At 40.2% G+C, this 27,796-nt stretch overlaps 2 protein-coding genes and 1 non-coding gene across 4 annotated transcripts; 1 reads left to right on the forward strand and 2 right to left on the reverse strand.

Annotated features, from left to right (window-relative positions):
• Positions 1 to 33: 33 nt before the first annotated feature.
• LOC131461357 (sortilin-like) lies at positions 34 to 21,096 on the reverse strand. Its single transcript, XM_058632551.1, has 20 exons — positions 20,793 to 21,096; positions 13,897 to 13,959; positions 13,723 to 13,796; positions 12,494 to 12,596; positions 12,241 to 12,402; positions 12,066 to 12,139; positions 10,824 to 10,873; positions 10,612 to 10,739; positions 9,375 to 9,519; positions 8,661 to 8,816; positions 8,277 to 8,389; positions 6,525 to 6,627; positions 6,257 to 6,425; positions 5,973 to 6,151; positions 5,689 to 5,878; positions 4,831 to 4,947; positions 4,558 to 4,666; positions 2,692 to 2,804; positions 2,467 to 2,593; positions 34 to 2,374 (listed from the first exon to the last, which is right to left on the reverse strand). Exons 1-20 carry the CDS (start codon positions 21,078 to 21,080, stop codon positions 2,360 to 2,362), a joined length of 2,478 nt encoding a protein of 825 aa, XP_058488534.1. The 5' UTR covers positions 21,081 to 21,096; the 3' UTR covers positions 34 to 2,359.
• Positions 21,097 to 22,887: 1,791 nt separating this feature from the next.
• On the reverse strand, positions 22,888 to 27,112 carry psma5 (proteasome 20S subunit alpha 5). Of its 2 annotated transcripts, none has more exons than XM_058631766.1 (10): positions 27,021 to 27,112; positions 26,675 to 26,725; positions 26,238 to 26,304; positions 25,647 to 25,773; positions 24,997 to 25,064; positions 24,803 to 24,910; positions 23,960 to 24,018; positions 23,754 to 23,856; positions 23,518 to 23,604; positions 22,888 to 23,257 (listed from the first exon to the last, which is right to left on the reverse strand). In XM_058631766.1, the coding sequence occupies exons 2-10, from the start codon at positions 26,701 to 26,703 to the stop codon at positions 23,180 to 23,182; spliced, it is 726 nt and encodes a 241-aa protein (XP_058487749.1). In that variant the 5' UTR covers positions 26,704 to 26,725; positions 27,021 to 27,112; the 3' UTR covers positions 22,888 to 23,179. The 2 variants fall into 2 exon arrangements, with proteins under 2 accessions (XP_058487749.1, XP_058487750.1); XM_058631767.1 differs by having other exon boundaries at positions 27,035 to 27,057.
• Positions 27,113 to 27,479: 367 nt separating this feature from the next.
• On the forward strand, positions 27,480 to 27,551 carry trnae-uuc (transfer RNA glutamic acid (anticodon UUC)). The gene has a single exon. It is a non-coding gene; the product is annotated as a tRNA-Glu (tRNA).
• Positions 27,552 to 27,796: the final 245 nt, after the last annotated feature.

Raw genomic sequence — 27,796 nt, forward strand, 5'->3', positions numbered from 1 at the left:
TGAATAGAACAAAAAACCCAAACACAGCTGGAGTGTTGTAAAAAGTAATTTCATTCAATAAATGCAAACACAGTATTAGTTCTTCATTCAGAATAGTTTGATTCAGAGACATTCATCTCTGCTATTCTGGCAAACAGTGAAGATAAAAAAAAGGATGGAATGAAAAATAGGACAAAACAACGAGATGTATGAGGAGGAGCAGATGCAACTTTTTCACAGATCTGTAGATACAGTGCAAAATAAATCAGGGACTCCAGTAAATAGTTAGGAATGTAAAGAAGCATCAAGCATATGAACTTTCTTTCATCCTTCACAATATCTATCTCTATATTAGGTTTATAATAGCTTATTCACTGGGATATTTATTGTTAAGCATCAGCCATAAGCCCTGCAATGTGTCAGAAAATAAAAGTACAACTGTCAACAATTCATCTAAACCAAACACACTTAACTGACATTTTGTAACGTCTGTAAAACGGCTTATTTTAAATGCGCCATAATAACAAAAAAAATACAATAAACACTGGAAAATATTAGTGTTAATATATATTTAACTGACTGGTATTTTACTGTTTTTCTTATGTCATATTATAAATTGAAGACAGACCAGCAATGCTATTTCCATAATAACAATGCCTGCACTCAATAATAATGTGCACAATCACACCAAATAAAACAGTGGCATTATTGGATGCCCCTACTAAAGCAAAGAGATCAGACAGTTCAAGTGGCGAGCATTCGTGTTAACGTCAGACATTATATAATATAAAATAAGGTTAGGTTTCACTTCATCTCAAACAGTTAACAATAAAAGTGCTTTGGCAGAAATTCAAGTCATTCATTTTCACACAACATACCGGGGAGCAGAAGATATTGGCTGTGTTGAGCTAAACTGCATATAAAAACAAGTTACACGTCTATAAAAAGAAAAACAAATTCAGGCTCTTTTAACATTTATGCCATGACTTTCACTCGCCATGAAACCCAGAGTAATAACTAGTAACAAATGACTGTTTAAAATACCTACTCCAACAATTAAAATGATAAACCGCAATAAAACAATTTAAATGCTATTCTAAATACCTATTTAAATAGTTGAAGTGAAAATGAACCATTTATTTATTGTCTCTCATTGGTTTGAGTGTTTTGAAAGGTTTCAGGGTTCCCACACCTTGGTTGACATCAAATTCAAGGACTTTTCAATGACTTTCCAGGACCCATGGCATCCATTTTTTTGATTGATTTTCAGCACACTCTGCATCTGACCTAGTGTTTGTCTGTGGGATCTTGGTCAATGTCGGTCTCTCTGATAAAATATGTAAAATATACAACACTCTATATCCAAACAACCACTTTTACTTTGAAATTCTGTGAAATATCATTATTGCAATATCATGATGGAATATTGTGTTATAATGTTAAGCTCATGTTGTTTTTTCTCACTTATTTTCTCTTAATTTGTTAATTTCAACAATAAAACAATAAACAACTGATAACCCCTAATTGCATTATTAAAATATGTAATTCTTAGTAACCTAATCAAATAGTTAAAGTAAAAAAATATTATTTATTACTGTTCTAATTGGTTTTAGTGTTTTGATTGTATCGCATTTTGGGGATTCTAATAAAAATCCGCTCACCTGTAAAAACTTGAAGAAACAGTGTACAATATATGATGACAGTTTCTATATCAATTTCTAAAAAAGTAGTTCCTGAAACATAACTCGATAATAGTGAGTTCATGAGTGAAACTGAGAAAAAGAAAACTGTTAAAACAAACCTGCCATGCACAACAAGGCTGTATATCTTACAAAATTACATTTATGGAGTAAAAAGCAAAAAAAAAACACCGACAAAATGTGTCATATTTGTGTTCCCTTTCTTACTCTTCATGATAAAATGTTGTCTATAAGCCCACACTAGCCTCTGTATTACACTCATGCAGTGCATCATGGAATGAGAGGCCGTCGCTTCTCGGTTCAGTATGAAAGGAAACACACAGAGCACATATTCAGACTCAACAGCCTTTACACAACCCTTTGTGACAGCGACAACAAAGGCTCTTCAGGGAACCAGAAGCTTCTGTTCTGCGCTGAGTTTCTCCCCCCCTCCCAGAACTATCGCTTTCTTTTTCCTCTTTTTTTTGTGGGAGCCTCAACTTGAACAACGAAGCAATGTGAGATGTTGCCAAACTACTGCAGAGTCCTCCAGCCACCAGGGTGGTGGTGGTGGTGACGGTGGTGGTGGTGACGGTGGTGGTGGTGGGGGGGGTCGAGAGAAGTGAGAAGCAGATGTTAATCAGAGCAACAGCAACGCCCAGGCATCGTGTAAGGCTGCGTTAAATTAAGTCTTGGGAGCCTTATTCTAAGAGGTCCTATGAGGAAACACAAATAATGCACTTATTATGCACAGATAATCACAATATCTTCATCATCGCGGTGCAACATTGAAGAGAGCATCAGATACCTGATCTGAATCTTCATTGTATTGTGCTTTCCCTGTCTCCATGTATTGAGTGTCAACATCATCAACTCCTTCTATCTTGTCAGCTTCCACGTGTTCCCTCATTACCGAGTACCGGTGCACGAGGAACCTGGTGAGAACGCCAGAGAGGCCACACCGTCACAAACATGGTGACAGAGACGAGACGTCAAAAACAATGACATAAAAATCGTGTGGTTGTTCACTGACCGTCCTCCGCAGACGTGTTTCTTCACCAGCCAAACACCCGTGACTGCACTCATCATGAGCACCACTATGACCACCATCACGATGACTGCAGCGTTGGGTGAACTGGTCTCCGTCTGTTCACAAAGAGACAGAGCAACAGCAACATCACTGACATTCTTTTAAAACATCAAATGTGCTCAACACATGATCATGAGGTGGTTTTTATTAAAAGGTCCAGTGTGTAACAAATAGTCAGGCGACGGTGGCTTAGTGGTAGAGCGATTTGTCCTTCCTTGGGTAAGACACTTAAAGGGGAATCCTGGTATTTTTTGAACCAGCAACAGGGGGCTGAGTTACCAGTGATGCTCGCTCACTCTCCATACATGTTGCTAATATAGGTAGGAACAAACTGGCTTTCTCCAATTATTGGTGTTGTCATGTTCCCACCAAATGGTGTGAGAAGAGAGTGAGCAAGGGTATTTTACGAGCATCAGTGAACGCATCACAGCCGAGCAGAAACGTAGTTGCGAGTCACAGAGGAGAGAAAATGCTGTGCTGACAACACAGCGGCACAGTGTCCCAATCCCCACCAGTCTTGTAACCAAACCTACGCCCCAGATAATGTTGCCAGACTCTTACAATAACAATCCGAGCCATTTAATGGGGAAAACAAGCACTTAACTCAGAGATAACTCAGAACGGTGCTGTTGTCCCGTAATATTACACTGCAGCCACTGCCGTGTGTCGCAGCTGCCGCCCCAGAGCGATCTACTGGACCAATGATGAAACTTTTGCGGGCAGTGTGCGAATGGGAACGAAAGATATGAGATAGAAAATATGCTGCATATAGATTTGCTGTATGAATGGCAAAAACTGTAGTGTAAAGCAGCATTGAGTGGTCTAGAAAAGCATTAAAAACCAAAATACAGACAACACACAGTTAAGTTAAGCTCCAGTTGTATCTTGAATACACCATTCAATTGGGTGATCAAGATTCAAGATAAACTTTATTGTCCCTAAGGGAAATTTGTCTTGAACAGTGTCACGTTGGTGACATTCAATTTAGAAACAAACATACTTCATAGATTACTAGTCATTCATAGTAATCAGGACTTTTTTTTTGTTAGCTATTAAAACATCCAATATAGATCGGAAATGCTTACATTGCCACTTAGATGGCTGTTTTTTGATGTTTATAGATTCAATTTGCATCATAAATGTGTTTTATAATGTGAACTATGTGTCATTCTGTATGAAAACAAACTTCTATCTAATGGTAAGATGTTACTTTAATTGGTAAGTCCCTTTCCCTGTAGTTTGCATGACAGGAAACTACAGTTTGTCCATTCAGGCCACTGCAGACATGAAGAAATGTGGCAGCATATAGCGGCCAATGACTTTTAAAAAGATAATCCTGCTGAACTCTTTATCACCACCATCAGGACCTGCACATAGAAAATATTGGCACAAAACCATGGAAGGTAATGTAAAGATAATATAGAGATAAAGATAATGTCTACTGTTGGTTCATTTTGTCGGAATTCAGTCTCAAATACTTGTGACAGGGTTCCGGTTGTAAACCGGTCCATCCACTTGTTTTAAAGCACATTTACAATTTGAATTTAAAAATGCAAAGTGAAATTCTCTCAGAAGGTCAAAATACTGTTGTGTATTTAATTTGAATAAATTTATTTTTGCTTGGCTGAGTGTGTGTCATGATAAAAGCAAATGCAACCAAGAGATTTAAAAGACCTGTTAAGCATATTATAGTCTTAATTGTCCTGATATACAAGTATCTTAAATGACTGATGATTTCATGTCATGTACTGACATCTTCAGCACTGACCAGAGCAAAGGTCAAAGTATCTGAGCGTGAGAAGAACTGACCAGAGAATATGGATGAAGCAGGTTGCTGGTGCACATCCTCCTCAGGTCAGTCTCTTTCCTGTCTGGCTGAAAACCTCCCTCACACTGATCACCTGGAACCTTCCGATACCTTAAATGGACGGACAGAGACAAGCGGCCACAAGAGGTGAGACAGCATTCAACAAAAACGTGGGAACAGAAGAGCACATGTATTTTCCTTCAAAAGAAGACAACGTGAGTGAGCGCTGGAAACATTCAAGCAAAAAAAAAATAAACACAGTCAGACATCCTCACCCACTGGTCTGCAGCTGTTCTGTGGTCCCGTTCAAACAGAACTCCAGAGGCCGGCCCACCATCTCCTCCTGCTCCACACACTCCGAGCTGTTTTCTGGTCGGTAATATCCAAAGTCACTGTCGGAGAAAGCGATGTCAATATGTTGTTGTCTTGTCCAAACTGAACTGTCTTTGGTGCCTGTTTTTTGTCTCAAATAATAACCAGCCAATTACGGCAGAATACGAAATTAAATAGTTTAATAGTTTAGTTTAATTAAGTATGACAGACTCTTCCTATGCAGAGCAAATCTGACTGACACCACACAGCATCTGGATGAATATACATGAACATGTATATTATTTGCCCAGTCACTTTGTTGACTTTGTGGGACGACGGTAGCTCAGTGATAGAGCGAGTCGTCTTTCAAAGGAGGGTTGTGGGTTTGATTATCAGCTCCGCTAGTACTACATGCTGATGTGTGTGTGTGTGTGTGTGTGATAGATGTGCTGTGTGAATGGGTGAATGTCAAAGCTGTAGTGTAAAGCAGCTTTTAGTGGTCATTAAGACTAAAAAGGTATTATTTCCATACAGACCATTTACCATGTGAGCTTCCTCTTACAAAGGGCAAAACACACATCTGTTCAGGCGACTATAGCAACTACACAAATAAACCTTTAATGTTACATAAAGGACCTTTAAAGGAGCAATCTGATATAGAGCTGAAACAATTAATCAATTATTAACTACTATGTTGATAATCGCTTAATCAGTTTGAAGCTTTTTTTCACGATTAAAACAAGATTTCTGACTGTTTAAGCTTCTTAAATGTTAAAAACTAAACTAAACTGAAATTCGACATGGAAGGAGCAAGGATGCACCAGTGATAATCATCCACTGTACATGGACACGGCCACAGCTTCTTCGTGACGGCATAGTCTCTCCCATTCCAACAGACAGAGTCTTTCCTCAGGCGCAGGAAGCTTTCTTTATAGCCCAGCACGCAGCCGTCATCCGATCCACTTGGGTCTACGGAGTGAGCCAGCCACTCCACATAGTCTCCTTCAGTGCCTGCACACATGTACACGCACACATGCCAAGTGTAAAGATTATATAATGGCTGAAACAGCAGCTGTACATCACGCATCGTCTCCCCCACACTCACAGTCTCTGCTGAAGAGGTTTCTGAAGTCTATGGTGATCACAACTTTCTTTCGGTTCCTGTAGCCCCACAGGCTGACGTTCATGGCGCGAGAGCCGGGCTCACTGACCATTGCGCCGAAGTAGATTGGGTCGTTGGTGAAGTTGTACGTGTGCCAGCACTGCCCTTCGTCTGTTGAAAACCTGAGGAGTGCAGGGGCGCAAACGAGAGAGACCATGAAGCAAAAGAAGAGCAAATCATGGGACAAACCAAATAAGAAATAGTCTATGCTGACGAGTTATCCTCACTTTATCTGGTTAACAGGGGAGTTGGTGTGCTCCACGGCCAATAGCAGACCCCCAGAATCTAGAATTTCATAGTGATGAGGGCCTTTAAGGGCCAACAGCCAGGAGTAGCCACCATCATCAGACGCGTACACATTCGGGGACAGAGCTGACTCTGCGTCTCCGACACTGCCTAAGGAGAAGGGAGGGAGTTGGTGTTGTGCCACATTTTACTCTGAAGAAAACTGATTTAAAACCAAGTGATGCTGCGGTAGGTGTGTGTGTTTTATACCATGAGCCAGAATAAGGCCCACAGCGTTGGGCTGTGAGTGAGGCAGGTCAGGGATGTTCATCTTCAGGGTGGTGCTGTAGGAGGCATGGATGTGAAGTCTGCACTGTAATGACACGGCAATCAAAGTCATTTTAGTACCAAGTCACTTCCTCCCTGCAGAGCATCCTGCTGTCAAATGCTGATGAATTACAGCTGCATCTGCTCCTTGAATATGTAACTGAAAGCCTGTTTTACATGGAATACTGTCAGGGCAGGCCAAAGCCTTTATGAGGCCCTATGCCTCACACCACGTCTGAGTAGCTGGGGCGTTGACTATTGGTGATTTTCTATTATACAGTTCTAGTACTACTCGGCTCGACTCCATTCGTTTTTTGGCTTTTCCATTAGGGATAGTACCTGGTACCTGGTGCTTTACTTGGTATCTTCTCTGGCAAGGTTCCAAGCAATCCGATATTAAAATGTGACGTCATTTATCAAAGTCATTTCTAAAAGACCCTTTGGCAAACTGGCAGACATTACTGTTTTATATCTTCATGTGTAAGTCATCTTCAGCTCTGCACATCTGGATTTAAACAGTTTATCTCCTTCTTGGTAGACTTAATGGAAAGTGTATGTACCATCTTTAAGTTAAGGCTTATTTGGCTTGGCCACTCAAGGAAAGTGAAACACTAGCTTTGACTTGGCTGTATGGTTCACATCATGCAGTAGTTGTGCTGACGGTTGAAACAGCAGTCTGGTTACATGATTCCCTCAGTTATAACCATTCTCTCCGTCTCTGTCACTGAGGATTCTCCTTATAGCCTCCACCACATTTATCTTTTGAGATGTTTAAGGGTTCCGTTTTTGTCAAACTCGAAGTCTGCATTTCTGCCTGTCTTTCAGTGGCTTCTCCCTGACTGCTCCTTCATGGCGGGGTGGGGGCTGTGCCTGGCGGCCACATCAGCAAGATACGTAGCGTGATGGGCAACCCTTTCCCCAGGAAGGGTGCTAAAGATTTGGTACTATTGATAATGGAAACGCAAAGAAATACATAACGTACTGTTCCAAACCAACTCTTCCACTTGATGGAAACACGGTTTAATCTCAGCTTGAGTGACCATTGATTTTCTGGTCTCTTCCTTCACCAAAGACCTCCTTGCTTATTTACTCTCTTTGGAAGACTCTAGGAAGAGTCCTGATATTTGCAAACTTCTTCCAGTCCCTGATCACTGAGGCTCCTTCAAAGCTTAAGAAATGGTTTCATTGGTTTTCTCTGATCTATGTCTCACCACAGTCTCATCCCAGGGGTCTACAAAGAGTTCCTTGGATTTCATGGCTTTGTTTTTCTGTCAGACATGAATTGTAGACGAGTGTTTGCCTTTCTAAACTACAGTATTTTAAACATTCTAATTGGTCACAGTTGGACTCCAGTTAAGTTATAAACACATCTCCCCTTCAGGGGTCACCACATCGGATCATCTGCCTCCATCTTGTCCTATCCCTTGTGTCCTCATCTGTTACACCAACTGTCCTCATGTCCCTTTCTTTCCTCCTGCCCTGCAGCTCCATCTTAAAATATAATCTGGTCAATATAATCACTATCCCTCCTCCGCATGAGACCAAACATTACCAAACCATCTCACCCTTGATTCTCTTACTTTCAAACCGGTCACAAACAGACTGACAAACATTTAAAATTAGATCCAAAATACAATTTAGTGATAGAAAACACAACATAAGCCACTGTAAATATACATAAAGCAGTTTTCTTACTTTGTGTGGCCTGTTGGTAGAAGTGTCCGTGTCACAGTGGCTGTTCTTTGGTGCACGCAGAGCCTGCCACCTTGCTCCTTGGTCAAAGGTGATTACTGTCTCCATTGTACCCTCTGCAACAAAATCACAAGTTTCTAGACTGATCTCTCAGCAGTTTCCTAAATTAAACTGCAAAACTGACAAAAGTACTGAAACAAAGTATTTCAATGCAAAAAATAGTTTAAAACATTACCATAAGATATCTTCTGTGATAAACTATATCTTCAGCAAGTGTTAAAACCTTGATAGTAAATGTTCCCTCATAAGAAAATCATCTATAAACATGGCATTCTTCAAGGTGGAAACTTAGCGCTTTGTTCATGTGGTACGTGCGTGTTGACCCACCCTCTGTGAGTATTGTGGTCATGTAGACGCCCCTGAGCGACTTAATGGCGGTGAAGTCCGTGTCACTTCCCGTGGTTGTGTAGACATTTCGCTCCAAAGACTTTGAGAACACAGTCCCTCTGTCGTCCGACACATAGATGGTTCCAAAACCAGAGTCTGGGCCACAAAGTACAAAACACACACACATTAAGTTGGTATTTTACATATCCTCACAGAGTTCTGTTGCTTTTGTGGCTTTGTTACTGTCATTAATCAATACAAAATAGGTGTGCACAATTTAAGTTTGCCAATATCTGATATATTGGAGCGCTTGGGCCAATAACCGATACTGATATATATATATATATATATATATATATATACACACGTTTTTCCATGTGCCCAATTGCAGAGGATATTTCTTGTCTTCTGTAGTGAAATTGACATAATATTTTGCCTACTCCTGTCACAGCAGATGCAGATATACGTTTTCTTCATTGAGCAAAATAAATAAACGTTTCAAAAATAAAAGTTGTATAAGGGCGCCAGGATAGAAGTGAAGGAGGTAGCAGCCTATTTAGCCAATATTCCATCTTAAAGCCGATATCTGCTGATACTGATGCTGTGCCGATAATATTGTGCATCCAAAAACAAGCTCAGCATCACCGTTAAATACCAACACAGTCATCATTCTCCACGTCAATCTTAAATCTGAGGATCACTGCTTGTTCTGACCTCCAGGGTCGTCCACATGAATGAAGATCATGTCCTGATTGGCTTCTAGGACGGAGTAAAACTGCTCATGGTTGATCATGGGAATCTGAGCCATGTTCCACACCTCCCCTCCGTCCACTGACACGTGGATCATACGCTCTGTGCCCTGAAGAACAAATGAAACAAAAACAGTTTAGAGGATGTTGTAAAAACTGCTCTTTTATAAGTTGGATGTAAAAATTAAACATTCTTTTCCATTCAATTCCATATTGAGGTTTAAGGGACAAATTAGTTAACAAGTCAGTAAATTTGAAGATGTGGTTCATTAGCTCTCAACTAATGCAGAAATGTCAGATAGGGCTATATATGAATGCCAACTACAAATAGAGCCATCAACAACTTCTTCTCATTTGGATAAACAAACATTCAAATATCCAGTGTGCAGTCTGTGTATAACTGCTTTGAAATAAAATGTGTTTACCTTAGAATAATGCTATGTTCCATTTACATCAGAATTTGGAAGAGGGAGTGACGTCGGAAATGCAAACGTATCACAGGCCAGCCATTGTTAGCAACCACAGACAACACTCTACATGTGCTATATCCACATTATCTAAAGTTGACAGTTTTCCCACTCACCATTGACAGCTCCTCCGTTCCCCCCTCCCCTCAGTTTAAGAGTCTGGATGTCATCCTCCATAGCACACTATCATTCCAATCCCACATCAATAACCCGGTCTGCATATTTCCATCTTTGCAATATTAATCGACTCTGCCACTCCCTTACCCCCCATACAACTTCAATCCTCGCTCACGGCCTCGTCACCTCCCACATTGACGACTGTAAGTCTCTCCTCGCTGGCCTCCTTCATAAATCCCTCCATAAACTTCAACTGGTCCAGAATTCAGCTGCCCCGCATCATCACCAGAACCCCCTCATTCCACCACATAACCCCCGTCCTACAAAGACTCCCCTGTCTCCCGGTCAATCTCAGAATTCAATTTAAAATCCTCCTATCATCCACAACCTCGCCACTCCGTATCTCTCCGACCTTCTCCACATCGCCACCTCCTTCCGCTCCCTCAGGAAGCAGAACGGCTGAAAGCTCTGCTCCCTGAGGGAGCGGAAGGAGGCCTTAGTATTCTTTATGGAATACTAAGGCCACCGTAGCTCACAGATGTGTTTAAAGAGAGGCCCTATACACATTTGTTCACATTCTTCTCTCTGAAAATACTAGAGGTGAAGAAGCAGCCATACCTTGCCAGACATGATGGAAGCAATAATAAATTTCCCTCCAAGTACAAAGGAGTAAACTCTTGTTGCAATGGTCTGGAATGTTTGGCCATAGTCTGTCGTCTTCCTCAACTCTAGCATTCCTTTATCGTCTGATGGAAAGAAAGTAGGTGTGTTAACAGAAGTTTCAACACACTTGCATGAACACTGTGGGTGAACAGTGTGTCCTCACTTACTGCATGATCCGTTATAGTTTGCTGTGAAGTAGATGCTGTTGTTCAAATCCCTGTATGTGAGAGAAAGACAAGGTGAAGGAGGAAAATGGAGGGTAACATGAAACTAAACTAAACTTAAAAAAATTTTTTTACAGCTGAAATTTGTCTGGGTTCAAAGGTACGTTTGGAATTTGTAGCGATCACATATTAGAGTTGTGGTTTCTTCTAAGTGCTGGACTAGCGAGGCTCACATCGACCCCCAGGCTGTGCTCCAAGCCCTCTCTGGCTTTGTTCGCTGCCAAATAGGGCGAAAGGTTTTCACACTGCAAGGATTCTGCTGGTTCCTGGACTGTGGGCTGAATAAGAATGCAACTGCTGACTCATGATCCACTTTGACAGCAGCAGCCTCAGCTCCCTTGCTCTGAAGTCAACTCAACTGTGCATTAAAGGATGGCTGTGGTCATGCAGCGCTATCGCGACGTTCCCACAGTGCAGCGCTAACGACCGCAGGCTGACACTCACTACAACCTCATGTGAACTCTGGGCACTCAAATAAAACCAGACTCAGGAGATCGATGGCAACTGTAATGAGAAAGACATGTGGAAGAACAACAACAACAATGGATAAACAACAAGAGCACAGTTCATCTACAATATCCACCTTATTCCCATGGCCCATGATAGCTGAATTATGGGCGCTTTATTCGTCACCAAAGATTCCGACCTTTTTATGGCCTTTAGGAAGGTTTTACAAATCGAATTCCCAGAATTTTGCAACCCTAATTCTGATTAGGACAAGACACAATGAGGATTTGTGTTCAATTAAACTCAGTTAGTGTTAACATAACATTAAGAGTTAAATATAAATAGTGAAATTGACTCTTTTACTGTTATTTCAATATTGCCAGACTGATTTACATATCACAATAGAAAAATGTGATGTAACAGGGTCTGTATTTCCCAAATAATAATAAATGTAAAGAATAAGAAGTTTCAACCATAATCATTTTTCCAGAAGCTTCTCCAGGAATAAGGTGGATAAAGACTCTCAGTGACCACAGAGCTGTCACATGTGCCCTGTTTGCTTATTCAGTGACTGCTTTTCTTTTTGTAACTATTGATTCAAATATAGACCACCACCACCACCACCACCACTATAAAGTTGTATATCTTCTACATCCTTAATATTCTTTCAAACCCAATTTCATCACACAACGAAGTATGCTGTATTTTCTATTTAACACAAAAAGTGACATTTCTCACCATCTGACCATACACACACTGTCATGGATCTTCCTCCAAGTGCCGCCAAAGTCCTCAGACAGCCACAGGTCCAACTACAGGGGAAAAGGATCGTCACGACATCCAGCAACTTTACTTTACTACAACTGACAAATGACACTAGAGGTTTTAGTTTACAGAGGATTAAGGCTGCTACCGTGATGCTGAGTGACAGCAGTATGTTAGAGTCTCTGGGGTTGAACTGCATCTGATAGAGGGGCTCGAACGGCATGTCGTTTGGGACAAAGGTGAGGCCAAAGTCCTGTGAGCGGAACAGTCGGAACCCCCCAATTTCTGACACTTCACCGACCAGGATCACCTGAAACCAGACACACAAAAAGATTCAGAGAGGAAGCTTGAGCACCTTCTCAACATCTTCTGATTTAGAGTGTTCACGTGGAACACCTCACCTTCCCAGAGTCGTCGGGACTACTGGCGATTCCAAACTCAGTGTGGATGAAGGTGTGGTTGATCAGGTGAGTAACATCTTTGAAGGTCTTCCCATAGTCTTCACTGACACGAGAGACAAAATTACAGTGAGGTACTTAGAACATAATTGAGGCAATTCATTACCTGCTCCATCGGTGTGCCATTGAAGCAGAACTCTGGAGCCAGTGTAAACATCCATTGTCTACAACTTTACCCACACTGTCATAAAAACCTATAAATGCTTCACCCTCCCTTCCCTTTCGCTTTGCAGGCTTTTGTGTTTTGCAATTCTCTCCATTCAAAAAAAAGCCAGTCCAAGGTTTACTCGCTTCGTCCAACAATGTTTTTCTCTGCTTCTTTTTTGCCAGCTCGGCCACGATTAACGTCAAAAACAATGCTATTGCTGGCTAGTGTGTGTGTGTAGTGCTGCAAATACATTTGTTTTTCTCGCAAGACCTCCTAATTCTGAGGAATCCGGGTCGGTGGCCCTGATCTTGCAAGGCTGGTTTAACGCTAAAAACAGTAGGGCAAGTGGAGACAGCTCCCAATCTCCCTGCAATCTCCCAGTCATTTAACCATCATAACCACTCTTAAGCTGTTAAAGCAATCCTAACCTTTCTGGCACGTCTCACAGCATTTAGTAAAATTTTGAACATGAACAACTCCGCCTCCCTCAATGTCCCACCCTCTCCCCCCTGCCTGTGACGTCTGACACTCCCTCCTCCCCCGATGCGCGCAGTGATAATGTTAGGTGCGCAAAAGTGGAAAGTCAATGGATTCTGATTCAGAGGCAGCGGTAGGTGAAGTTTTCGCTGTGGGAGCAGCTGGGGGTGGAAGTGGCGGCTCGCCTTGGTCAGTCATTGTCAAGTCTTCGCCGTTCCTTGCTATCTCTCACAGAACACTCTGAGTGCGGCGCGCAACTCGCAAGCTGCGACGGCGACGCGGCGACAGATGACAGACAGTAAGCTCGGCAAATAATTTGATTTGGACAGAATAAAATGATTGGTCAGACTTTTATCAGAAATATATGAGAATTAAATAACGATGAGTTTCAACACCTGGTGCGTTTCTTTTACATTTTAGTGTGCCATGCCCTTATTATGAGCAATTTAAGAAAAGTGTAAAAATGCCAGAAAGGTAAGGATTGCTTTAACCTCCGGTAAATATCCTGCATGCTATAGTTCCGCTTTAACAATCGTGCATTCCTCACCTCCTGTAGAGATTAGACTGACCGAAGAGCATCATGAACAACGGCACCTGAAATGTCGTGAGCACCAGCAGCACCTGGGAGACGAGAGAGAGAGGAGGTGTTACACAATAACTGAAACCTGAGTTTTTTCATCTATTCACTATCATTCAGGATCATAATTATGAACAAGCTCACCCCTGATCCTTCTCCCACCCAGGCCAGCCACAGTGGACTCACAGTACTTAGTGTAAAGGTGAACTGAAATGGGAGAAAAAGACAGAAATAAAAACAGTTGTTTTTTTTTGTTGTTAAATGATGCCCACACATGATACCTGACACATCAGGCGCCACTCGTGACTTCTGTACCTAATAAAGTAGTCAATGAGTGTAAATTAGTCAGCAAAGAGTAAAATAACATAAAAAAAAAAATCAAGGGATAAATGTCTGACCTATTTAAATGTAGTCTCACAAACCAGACATGACCTCATAATGCATCACAAGCTGATTTTTTTAAGGGTTTTCATTTGCTCTGCAGAGGCCTCTCATGCAGAATAACAACTTGTGACAATGTAGCATTCAAGGTGGATCAGTGCATTAAGCTTTTGATAGTGTAAATCAGCAGTTGGCAAGTATGGCATTTTCTACATAGTTGAACACTGGGACAAAATATATCTTCATTAGTCATTTTTTTTTTTTACTGACCGTTTTTCTTCTAATCTAAACTATTCAATATTGAACAATAATGGCAAATTAAAGAGATGTTTAAGACATTTTAAATTTAAAGATTACTGTTAAAACATATTTTTTCAGAATAAAAAGGCCCAGAATTCTGCATGACTTTCATTTTTGTGAAGATCAGCAAATTGGATTCATCTATCGGGTCGAACATGAATGCTGGTGGATCCAGTTGCTGACCACTGTTGTACTGGCTCAACCTGTAGCCTGGCTGAGGATTATTTGGTCAAATGTAAGAGCATCAGCTGAAGAACAAGAGCATTTCTGTGCATTTCTGCCGTTCCCCATGCAGCATGAAGGGCAGCCAAGAGGGGAGAAAGAATTTTCTCTACTGTCCAGAGTAACTCAGCCATTTAAATGCACTCTGCATGTGTGACCTACATTCCTTATTAACTGACAAAGCTGAGGGCAGAGAACCATCACTGATGTCTCAAACACAACCATGAAACCCAGGATTTGTCATATTTAATACAATTTTATTCAAAAAAAAACAACAACCTTGTTTACACACAGCAAACAACATTCCAGTATATTAACTTAAGAGTGACATTCAAATGTTGGGTCATTTTTGCAGCTTATTTTACATTGTTTGGAGACGAGAGAGAATTTTCCTCCCTTTCTTTTTTTGCTGGAGGGGTTGGGATATTTACAAGGTGAGCCCTGTCCTGGAGAGTTTGCACACTGCACTGTAAAGCCTCTATAAAGAGCGGGCTAGGCCTGCCTGCTGGAAATTAGCTAACGCTGCCTGGTCCAAAAGTGTAAACACCAATTTCCACCCCTTGTGACATCGATCTAATGTTTGTTTCATATTTTGATTCCCTGACGCTGTTTGACAGCATCTCCTTCCTTCCTTTGTTTATCACAACTGATGAAGAGATTTAAAAAAGTGTCCTCTCTTACATCATTAAATCAGTGGCACAAATCTGATCAGGGTACTATTTTTATTATTGCCCATTATGCTCCTCAATGGTCACACTAGGGATGCACAATATTATCAGCAAATATCAATAAAAAATATCAATCAATTTCCAGGTTTGACAAACATAGATCAACATTTTTTAACGTTTTCTGACATTTTATGGCCCAAACGATTAATCGATTAAGGAAAAGAATCCTTATTTGCAGATTTATACTTAATAAATATATAAATAAAAACATATTAATGGTGCAAAAGAAATCTAGTTATTTCAAAAACAGAGAAACAAATTAAGTAAAAGTAAATAATAAAGTGGACAACTGCAATTACAAGACCAAACAAGCTTATATACATGCAATTTAATGTTTGAATGTAATACATTTAATAATGCAATAATGTCTTATATTACTATTATAAAAAACTGCAAGCAAATATATTTAGTATTATAGTCTAGTCTAGTCTATAGTCTATATTCTGTCACCTAGCTGTGCCAGATGTTTTCATTGTAACGTTATAATTAAGCAGTGGGCAGTGTGCAGTTTGACACCTCTGCCCCAGACCTTCAACATAAAATTGCCCTTAAACTGGAAATATGCATGTAAAAAAATAAGAATAGAGGGGTTCAACAAAAAAAGTAAGACCATAACATGTTCTTTTTCCGTTTTTTTCAGTGTAGGTAGAGCCTCTAAAAAAATCAGTGACGTCAGACATGAAGGTCACTGCAACTCAGGCTTTTGTGAAATGCTGCTTTTGCCAGTTGCTTGTGCACCTGTGTATAATTTAACCAGCATGGTTTTATCCCACATCTGTTCCCCCGAAACACTGACCGCAGAAATGCTGAGTTTACTGGCTACAACTCAGCAGCAGTAAAACCCAGTAAGCAATCGATCAACAAATGCACGATAGAGCCGCTCGGCTGACAGAGGCAAAGTGAAAACTGCTGAGGGGAGCTTATAGGTGAAGTTCCTTTATGAGGTACACCTGTTGAATTGCTTGTAGGGATGTCTTGCAGATGTGGGATAGTTACCTCTTACCGCTAACCCGAAGCTGCTGCCAACTAATAGTAACCACAGCAACTGCTGATTTGGGCGACACATCGACCGTACTCAATCGCCATCGTCTCTGAAATAACAGGTGTGAAAAAAGTGTGCAGTCCCTGTGAGTCTTTGTCGACAAGAAAACCACGGTGTGTAAACTATGTTGTGCATGTGTAGCAGACCACAGGACATCTCCGCATAAGGACATGACCTGTTGCTCATGGCTTTTTGGCTCAGCTACCTTTTCGTGACACTGATACGACAGAGCAAATACAATACTGTGGATGAGATTCCTCGGCCAATCTCACGCTTCAAACGACCTCAAACTGGATCACAAGTTACTTTCAATGGTTAACGTCTGCTCTGAAGAGGTCTCTGGAATATGTTTTAGCTGTACAACTTGTTACACTGTGGGTGCATCAGTGCATTCAACTTTCAATTGTGCACAACAAAGCTGTACAAGTGTGTACTACACAAGCAGCTGTACATAAACAGGCTCGCATACATTATTGCAGACTCAATAATAACATAGTAACAGTAGGTGGTAGCACAGTGAAGGCCTTTTCTCGGAGCTCCATCACAAACAATGAGCTCCTTATTCTCCTGTCCTCGGGGGTTTTAACCTTTCTGCTACGGCCGTGTTTACACACATAAAACTTCAGAAGGAGACGTGAAACACCAAGGCTCTGATCCAACACTTGAAAACCACGCAGACCAATCATTCTGGGGGCAAGGACTTCCCTGCGTTGCACTTTGACTATTATGGTTTGGGAAAACCAGAACAGAGGAGAAGTGGAAGCCTTCAGCAACCCATGTGAAGAATATTCTACTAATTCAAGTATTTAAGCCAAAAGCATGTGTCACTCAATCATCTAGTTGATGTACAGAAAAAATTGCCATCAACAATTTGGATTTTGAGTTTTGTGAGGACACCACTTTGGTCCAGAGTGAAATACCTTAACACATACACTCACAGGCCCCTTCATGAATAACAGAGGACACCAAATAAAATAGCAGAAGCAGCACCCTCTGCTGCTAAAGCTCATCTGTTATTTTAGCAACTGTGGCCCATCTATCATCTCAAACCATTGCGGTCCGACCTCTGCCGCACACATTTTGTGTTTTTTGGACCATTCTATGAAAACTGTAGAGATAATTATGTGTGAAAATCCCATTAGATTAGCAGTTTCTGAAATCCTCCAGCTTGTCTGCTACCAATAGGGGTGCTATCACAGTGGCAATATTCGTATCTGCCTCTAATGTACAAGTGCCCCTCTATTTTCACTGAGTTGCTGGTCTCAATGGCCGCCTTTCCCTGTACATCAACAAACCTTCACTTTCCCCAGCTCTCTCACTCACTGTGTGGAACATCAACCAGGCTGCTTTGCTTGGTGCAGCAACAGCTGGCTGCAACCCAGGTCCACTGCACCCCCTCCTACTCAAAAAAATGTTTTTTTCCTCTGTGTTTTCTGGCAACAGGGGATAGAGGATGGGATAGGGGAAAAAATAAGAAACAGCAGGTTAGTTTGTGTACACATGAACCTCAAACTAAAACACAAGAAGGAGAAAAACAAGGCAAAGCCTGGCTGTTTGACAAAAAGCTTCCCGTATAATGTTTATATGAAGCCTAAAATAACGCTAAAAGGTGGAGCTGGTTCTTCATGGATCATGAAGCACAACCTTGTCTGATTGCTTGATAGCATTTAACTTAGATCTAAGACCACACAGAGGGTGAGATACAGTTTAGAAGGCCTCAAAAAAGGCGATGGAAACGGTGTTTGTGAGGGAGAAAATAAGAGGTGCCTGCTCTCTCTATGAGCATGCATGCCAAATCGTTTTCATGCCAAGAAGCTTCCAGGTGTCTGAGCTGCAGAAATAATCTATGTATTGAACGTGGATAGCTTTCGCCGCCCCTATCCTGCTGTAAACTCCCTCTTCTTCGGCCAGGTAACTTCCACCCAAGTTTCCCTCATTCATTTGAACAGCACCGCCATAAGGAGACCTCAAGTAGAACAATGATAGACCGCCAAATCGATAGCTTGATCCACCCCTAGTTAATATAGCAAAGAATTGATGGATTTTTAAATCCAATGGAGTAAAATCAACATCACAAATGGCATCTGCCATTAAATACAAACACCACTAACACTAACTTTTATGTAACAACTGTACAATGTCACACTCCATGAATAGTTGTGTGGTCTCTGGAAGCTCAAACCAATATACAAAAAAAGATAAATCCCTATGTAAATTGCTGGCTAGCACAAACATTATCACCTCCAAATGACTAGCACTCAAGCATTAGTGCCTTAGCGATAGCATGTTAGCATTAGCAGGCTAGCATCTAGTTCTCTATAGTCTATCTATCTTTGAAATTTGTGGGTTAATGCACATTTTAGTACCACCAACATAGTGTATAAAGTATAATATGGCTTTCCAAGAATATTGGAATGTTCTAGATTGAGAATGTTTTGTGTTTTACAGTTAGGAGGAGCCCATCCTGTCTCAGCTTTTAGGATAAGATGAGACTTTGAGAGTCTCCACTCGTTCTGGCATGACTTATGTTGTGGATACTGTTATCTTTCCCCCCATAGTATAAACTCAAAGTCTGTTATTGCACTCAGGGAGCTCTGGTCAGGCTGTCTACATGTGAGCTGCACACAGACTTAGCAACGGGATGAAGTTTTATCATAAAATAAATTAATTTAACTACAGAATAGCTTGTCACACGGTGGTGTAGTGGTTAGCACTCTCGCCTTGCAGCGAGAAGACCCGGGTTCGAGCCCCGGTTGGAACAAGGGCCTTTCTGCATGGAGTTTGCATGTTCTCCCCGTGTGTGCGTGGGTTCTCTCCGGGTACTCCGGCTTCCTCCCACAGTCCAAAAACATGCAATGTGGGGATAGGTAAATTGGACACTCCAAATTGACCATAGGAGTGAGTGTGAGAGTGAATGGTTGTTTGTCTCTATCTGTGTGTGGCCCTGCGATGGACTGGCGAACTGTCCAGGGTGTACCCCGCCTATCGCCCGATGTAGCTGAGATTGGCACAGCACCCCCCGCGACCCTCTGGCAGAGGATAAAGCGGTAGATGATGACTGACTGACTGACAGAATAGCTTCAGAAAGTCTATTGGGACTGTTGTATACATATTACTTGGAGTATATGCTACCAAAAACAACAGCTCTGTTTCAGGACTACAATTAGGGCTGCAAGGGTTCTGATAGAAAATGACAGATTTTGATGAGTTTCTTTGCTCCATGTAAGAAAGAAATAATTCAAACTGAATAATTTTTGGTTTGTGGACAAAACAAGACATTATTTTCCAGGTTTGAGAAACACTGATCAACATTTTTTTATTTTATGGACCAAACCATTACTCGAGAATTTTTTATAATGGTCATACATACATACAACGAATGAGACTTGGACTGATCACCTTAGTTCTGATAGAAATGTTTTGCTAAAATTTGATTCCATTTTTCTATGTTTTGCTTTGTGATTGATCCATTTTAAGTTGATTGATTTGGCAGCTTTAATCATTTCAAACATAGTGTTGTCTGATTTTGGATTTTCAGCCTCTTTTAAATCATATACGACAGTCAATTAAAACACAGACATTTGTGTGCTGTTGTTCAGACAAAATTAGCAAATTGAAGACATTACATAGGGCTTGGACAGTTTGTACATGGCATACATTTGTCATGAAATTACATGAATAAGATAGTCACAACTTAGAAGGAGCTTTTTGAGGGTTAAGATTGGTTTTAGACGTATGGTTATGATTTGGTTTAGGGTCATCATCATCATCCTCTTCCTTCAGGTGCTGGTATAGTAAAATTAGATTGAGGTGGAGTGAGAGATAAAGTGACTCTTATTACTTTTTATTAAATATTTATTTGTTCATTTTTAATTTTCTACACACTCGGTCAACATTCCTCAGCTCCACTCTGAGCACATACCCTGGTACATACAGTAGGACAGTATTTCTGATTTTCCTCCAAGTACCACAAGCTCCTGTACTACTGGTGGTACACGTACCACCGTTTGAGAATCATGGGGGTAAGGCATTAACTGGTTATGGTTAAGGTTGGGCATAATGCTTTGTTCGTCTGTGTTGAAGAAATATACTTATTGTACTACAACTCATTTATAATTAATTATCAAAACAGTTCCCAAGATCAATTAATCCATCCCAGACTGACAGGCTGCTGTCAAACTGTAACTAAGCATTTGATTGTCAGGGGCTGACTGTGTATGTGAAAGTATTTCAGTGTGGACAGTGAGAGTAGCTGCATGTGCTGAGTAACCACAGACAAATTGATGGGGTTAAGCAAACAGGAGAAACATGGTCAAAACTGCTTGACCTCTTGATTAATTAAGAAACGGACAGAATGAGTCACTTACAGTGTGGGTGTTGTTCCGCAGGTTTGACTCTGCTCCAGGCAGAGCTGCTCTACATGTCTGTTCATTCAGTCCTGCGCTGCGTTCAAACCGCTCGGACTTCTCTGAACTATGTGGCTCCACATCCCTGCCAAAATCCCTCTGCAGCCTCCTCAGCTCTGACAAGCTCCCCGCCTCTGGAAGACCACTACCCGGCGCAGCAGACGACAACAAGCCGAGCGCGAACATGCATGACACGGAGATCATGTTAATAAGCGGAGAGTCCAACTTTAGACTGGGACCTAAACTCATCTGGCTCCAAAAGTTGGCTCCACCTGCCCTCCCCCTCCTACCCTGACCCACAAATGCATCTTCAATCACGGCCCATCCACCGTGGCACCTGATTGGTCCGAACCAGAATAACTCACTGTCTCATTGGTCAGCAGGAATCCTTCTCTCACGCCGAAATGGTTTCTCGTGTTAAACTGCCCCCTAGTGGAAAGACCACGCACAGCACGCCGAACTCTTCACCTCAGAGATTATGTCGAAGTAAATATGAGTTCACTACATACATCTATTTTACAGTTATGATAAACTATCATCTAGTAAACTAATACTAAACCATCAGTAGGAAAGTCACAGGTGTAAATGATCAAATTAATGTTCCATTTACTTTCGTCACTCCAGTGACAACTGAGCTTTTCCCGCTGATGTCAAAATGGCCGCAGTTCAAAGGGACCATAAAGACTTTCTGACAGACAAATGCAAAACATACCATACATAGAAGAAAAGCAACACAGAGTACATGAAAATATTGAAAAATAAATCATTCAACCGGTGTTGTTTAAAAGAATGGCTGCATGTGAACAGGTTACCTACAGAGTTAAGGGGAGAGACAATGTCAAGTTAATTCTCAGGCTACTTTTTGGTATCAATATAAGTATTTTTTTCTGTATAAAATATGTGGCAACTGATGTAACAGCTGCGCTTGATAGGTCAGTTTATTGGTTGTATGTAACTTAATATAAGGCATACATTTGATTGTGTCCCTTGAAAGTATTTTCTTTCTGTATGCTCCCAACAATATACTCTTAAATGGATTTTTTTCTTTTATTACAGTTGTTCATTGAAAGTATTTTTCTGTATTTTTCCAAAAAAGGTCTCTGTACTTAATACTTTATAGTCTCTTAAATAACTATAAGGCATTAGTTTTTCTTGCACTGTTGTTGTTCCTTGAAAGCATTTTTTTCCTGACATTTGTACCAGTGCTTCAACAAATGTTACTTTGGATAGGACCAAGATTAAGTCATTAACTCATGAATCAAGTCACAATGTGTGTATGTACTTCATTCATGAAAATGCATTATTCAGAGAACACTGAACAAAACCAGAGCTAAGTGTGGAGGGATAAAGACAAGGATACATTTGATGGTATTGGTTTCTGCCTCTGAAATATTATGATATTAATTTTGGTATTATAATATGGATATCACTGGGTATGGATGCCCAACATTGACAAAAAAGATTTTTTGACAAGCTGTTGTAACTACATAAATAGATATGCACGCATGATTTCTGGTAGGACCGATCCTGTAACAAAAAGGGGAAATTGTAATTGCAAAATAAGATGTTAATAAGATTATAGGACTAAACATAGTTGTATAATATTGTGTATATGTTAATTTGCCAAATTATCTTTTTCCACAATTTTGTTGAAAATATCCCATCAAAAACAGCCATGGTTCAGTGACTTTAATTTGAGCTCAAGTTAAGACAACCTTTGATTTTTGAACATGGCAGTTGCTGTAGGATGGGTTATAAGGCTTATAAATAATATATGGAGATATAAAGCTGCACACAAGTCATTTCCCTGGACTGTTTTCTTTTGGAGACGTTTATGCTTCTGGACGTATAGTGACATACACTGTAAATACACTAAAATAAAATATCTGCTGTTGAAGATCTGTATTAAAACCAAGAAGTCATAAAATATACCATATCACGATACGATATCTTGTCTCAAGTCACGATATAGATATAATATCGATATACTGGCCAGCCCTACCCCTGACTAACACACCTGAAAACCAAGAAATAATCAAAAACCACAAAAGCCACCTTCTGAATACAAGTTTAATTGCTTTACTGATTAGTAACAAAAAATAGCCCCACCCTCTTCCCCTACCCAGACATTTTTTTGTGCCACCAGGCTGTAAGAATTGGTCAGATATCTGTACAGGGCTGCACAAATCGTGACAGAGAAGAAAATTACAAAGACACGCCTTGTATGCAATGTAGAAAAGCTCTGCAGCAAAGAGGAGAATGTTGCAATTGTGACATTCAGCCCAGGTGTAGTTTCATCGTCTCCTGTCCAGAACTCAAACCAAGACTTAAGTCTTTTAATTTTTTTTTTAGATATCCTTGATTACATCTTCCAGCTCCTCTTTGGAATACATGTGGAAAGTCTTCCCAGGCTCTACTGTTGCCAGCTACAGAAAAGATACAAAAAAAGGATGTGTTAAAACTGCGGATTCAACTCTACAATTATTAACCTTTTATTTTCAAATTTTTTATTAAAAAAAAAAAAAGTTTTATTGTCCTTTGGCAGATGCTAATTGTAAAATTTCATGAATTTAACTTATTTACCTTACACAACACTGGAAATTGTACTGCTTCATTAACAAATGAAATTTTCCCAAAGTCTACAACATTAATAACAAAAAGTTTGGTTGAAAGTGGAAGAACAAACCTCAATATTGGTGGCGTTGAGCTTCTCCTCCATCACCTGCTTCAGGATGGTGAGAGACGACTTGATGGCATCTTTTAATGTCATGGACTGTCAAAGTTAAGCAGGGAGAGGGGGGGCACAATGAAAAAAGACACATCTTTGGTGACTTAATGTCTTACTTTTACAACACAATTGTACAAATTTTCCTTAACAACCAGCAAAACAGCTCAGCTGAGATTCCTGCTGAATGTAAATACCTTGTGGTAAACTTCTTGCAGAGAACTCTGTGCTCCCTCAGACGCTGAGCCAATAGCACGGGCATCACACTGCACAAAGGTTCCTGATGGGTCCATGTGGTAACTGTAATTAAAAATTTAACATTCATGGTCCGACTTTCAAGGTAAATGTGCTGGTGATTTAAGTTTAGAATATCTAATGTAAAAAAAAGAAAATCTTTACATACAGCTGAGGTCCTTTTTCATCAACTCCCCCAAACAGAAGTGCTACACCAAATGGTCGACTCTATATAGAAGAAATACAAAAGGAAGCAGCAGAGAGAGAGAAGTTTTAGGGGCGAGTTTAGTTAAAACATCTAGGAATGCATGGTTTTGTACTTTTTGCTGATATAAAAGGCTGCAACGATTAGTTGAAGTTAGGGGTGGTACTTTTAACTTTTCAGGGACATTCTGTTTTTTTCAGTTAGACAGACATTGTAATGTATTGCTATAGGATTGTCTTGCAATATAATAATTATCACAGAATCGTGATATTATCGGTATCTATATATTAATGGTAATCTATCGTTAAATTAGTCACAGACTAACTGAATTGTCGATAATTGTCGGTTACGTCATCATGCAGCTTTTTACGCTGTGGACCTGAACATCATTTTTTATACAGAATGGGACATCTCACTTTATACCCAACTCTGCTGTGAGTCACACAAGCAGAAAACAGTGGGAGACAGCAGATAATCAGAGCCACATGGCTGCTGCCGCTGATCCAACAGGGTTAAACTTTTCCATGTGCCCAACTACAGAGGTCATATCATCTCTGCTGTAGTGGAATTAACAGAATACTTTTTAAATAATGTCACAGCAGATGTTGATACAAAATGTCTTCATCGTACAAAAAGAATAGTTGTAGAGGACACAAGCATAGAAGTCAAGAAGGTAGCACGCTCCTATTTTAGTCATTAGTTATAATGGGAGATCTTACAGATATCTGATAATACATCGTGCATCCCTAAAAAAGTCCCATTGGCTTCAGGTTCGAATGAGTCAGAGGAATCAGCTGAGTGACTAACCATGGCACCAGGATCAGCGTCCTCCTCTCCAAACTGCAGCGCCATGTTGGACACAGCCTGAGTCACACTCTCCACTGTCATTGTCTCATTGTAAGTAAACCAGTGGTTCTGAGGATTAAAATGTGTACTGGTTAACGTCAGGTTAAACACAAACTCAGTCACTGGTTAGATGAAAGGGTGCTCAGCGTCAGTACCTGTGTTTCCACTCTTGCTTTGTCGATTAGAGTCTTGGCATCAGCTATCAAGCCACTCATGGCACAACCTTCACAGAGAGAAGAAAATTCAGAGACTGTATGAGCTTGAGATGATGTAGCTATTCAGGGCCGGCACAAATCTTTATGAGGCCCTAAGCCGAATATGATTTACCTCACACCCACCCATCAACTCAGAGTAGCTGTTGTTCGACTGTTATTGATACAAATGTAACACTTTAAATTGTATTAATTATAGTTGTTATTTACACCAAACCAGTGCCACTCCTGTTTTTTTTGTTTTTTGTTTTTTTAAATCACAAAAAATACATTAATACAGTTTGCACTTTTGTATTCAGGGTGAAGCAATACATGTGCTTACACTGAACTTGAATTAAACAAGTAAACCAGTTTATTGACTAAATACAAAATCTTCAACTACAAAATAAAACCAAAGATATTAAGTTTTTTTTATGTTATAAAATGTTTTGTTTTTTCCAAAAAAAACTAACCGATACAAACACAGCTGAGTGTGAAAGCTCATCCCTTTTTTGTTTTGGAAATTAAAGGATACCTACTGAACTGATTGTAACATTGACAGTTAAGTAATTAATGTATCTCTACACACTGTGTACAGATGTATTTCCACTTACCGATGTGAGTGTCGATCTCAACGATCTTCTCAATGCTGTTGGGCTCCATCAGGGGAGAGGTGATCCTCTTCTCCACAGCCAGACACACTCCTTCTGATGTTTGTATGCCGATTGCAGTTGAGCCCAACTGGAAGAGCAGAATCAGACCAAATACAGCGTATGATGAGCTTCAGATGAATCCCTTGTTTTCAAAGTTCAGTACACAGTATCACATAAAAGGACAACTGTGTATATTAGTCTGCATATATAAACTTCCCTTCAAATATGGCACCATTTACAGGCTTTCACCAGTATAAGATTTATTGCCAAAAAGCTTTGTTACATCAAAGAAATAATTGAGTCCGTCAAGCAGGTGCAAAATTTCTACATGAAATGTTGTCAACATATATTCAAAGAAGTGGGCAGTGAGGATTCCGCTATGTCATTATGTGTAGAATTAAGAATGATGCAAGGGACCATTAGAAATCTAATTTGAGCAGCAACAGTGTTGAAACTGTGACGCATCTGTAAAAATCTTCAAACAAATCCAGACTGGGGAAAAAAAACAATAACATTTTTTCCATGTTATTCTTATCAAGGCTCACTACTCACTTTAATAGCCTCAATGGCATATTCAACCTGGAACAACCGTCCTTCTGGAGAGAATGTGTTCACACCTCTGCAAAACAGATGTGGATAAAACAGTGATGGTTCAACACTGGAAAACACATTGACAATTTGTAGAAATGTGTAGATTTATAATATTTACATTTACATCCAAAAAAAAATGATTGATTGATTTGATTTTCTTCCTGTTAAGCGTTTATGGTAAGATAAAATACAACAATACCGAAAGTGAAACCAAACTTGTTAAAAACGGAGGTTTTGTTGGCCGACTATGAGCAACAAAACAATGCAAAATTACAACAAAGAAAAAGCACTTGCACATTTCTTCAAGTATAATACATTATAAACCCTGTTAATACAAGTTTACTCATAGCTAATGAGAAGCGTTCGATAAATGACAAAGCAAATTGAGTTGCACCAACCTGTCATATTCCGATCTTGTCAAAAACATCTTTTACAGTTTGAAGCGGCACCTGCAAGCAGAGAATGTTAAGTGTGTTAAGATACTGAGACGATTAAATCAGTTTATACAGTAGAGACGCACTTAATTGTAAGTGCGCCGTTGGACCGGGTGATTAGCTAGCTAGGGTTAGCTGCGATGCCGAGCAGGCGTGCTAGCTAACATAAACTGAGCTAAAACAAAAGCACAAAACCGGCACATTTGAGTCCCACTTTAATTCCCCCACCACCATGTATACTGTTCACATGATGTAAAAGGACAAGTCTGCTATGTCATTCAAAGTAATTATACTTGTTAGACTGAATTACCTTCAGCTACAGACCCTTGAATGAGTTCGCTTGTTTCGGGGGAAATGTCAAGTGTGTCACATCTATCCGCGCCGGATGCCAACAACTCGCAAGAAAAGGTTCCGTGGGCCAAAACAATCTTCGATTACGCGAACGTTCCCCAAGCATTGTAGGAAATATGGAAAAATGTTTTATAGAAAAAAAAAAAAAATACATTAGCTTAATGTATTCACGATATGAAGGTACGGGGTCTCAAACGTGAAAGAAAAATAACGTTCAATTTAAAGATGTGGAATGTACCTCACTGGTCTGTGACTCAGGACATATTCATAGCACGAATATACAAATAATGTATGTCGTTTAAAAGTATATTTAATTCAAACTAAATAATGCAAAAAAATACAAAGAATCTAAACACTATAAAATATATAAGTACCTTTAATGTATATAAGTGTCATTGCAACGAACGGCACCATCACCTCCCATATGGTCTAGCGGTTAGGATTCCTGGTTTTCACCCAGGCGGCCCGGGTTCGACTCCCGGTATGGGAACTACTCTTTTTCTCCCAAAATGACATTCAACTTTCACTCACTCTCTCTCTGCATATATATATATATGTATTTAGATATACCTGTACGAGAATGTCTCTGTAACAGCAGTGTGTCTGCTGATGGAAGTCATCATTGTACAGAAGGCTGCCATGTTCCTACAGCAGCCCAGGCAAACAAACCAGCCGTTTTGAAGAAGAAGATCGCAGACATTGAAAACATTGAAGTTTTACCATTAGATGTCAATA

This window comes from Solea solea, chromosome 6 (assembly GCF_958295425.1).
Source record: "Solea solea chromosome 6, fSolSol10.1, whole genome shotgun sequence".
In the NCBI taxonomy this organism is placed as follows: domain Eukaryota; kingdom Metazoa; phylum Chordata; class Actinopteri; order Pleuronectiformes; family Soleidae; genus Solea; species Solea solea.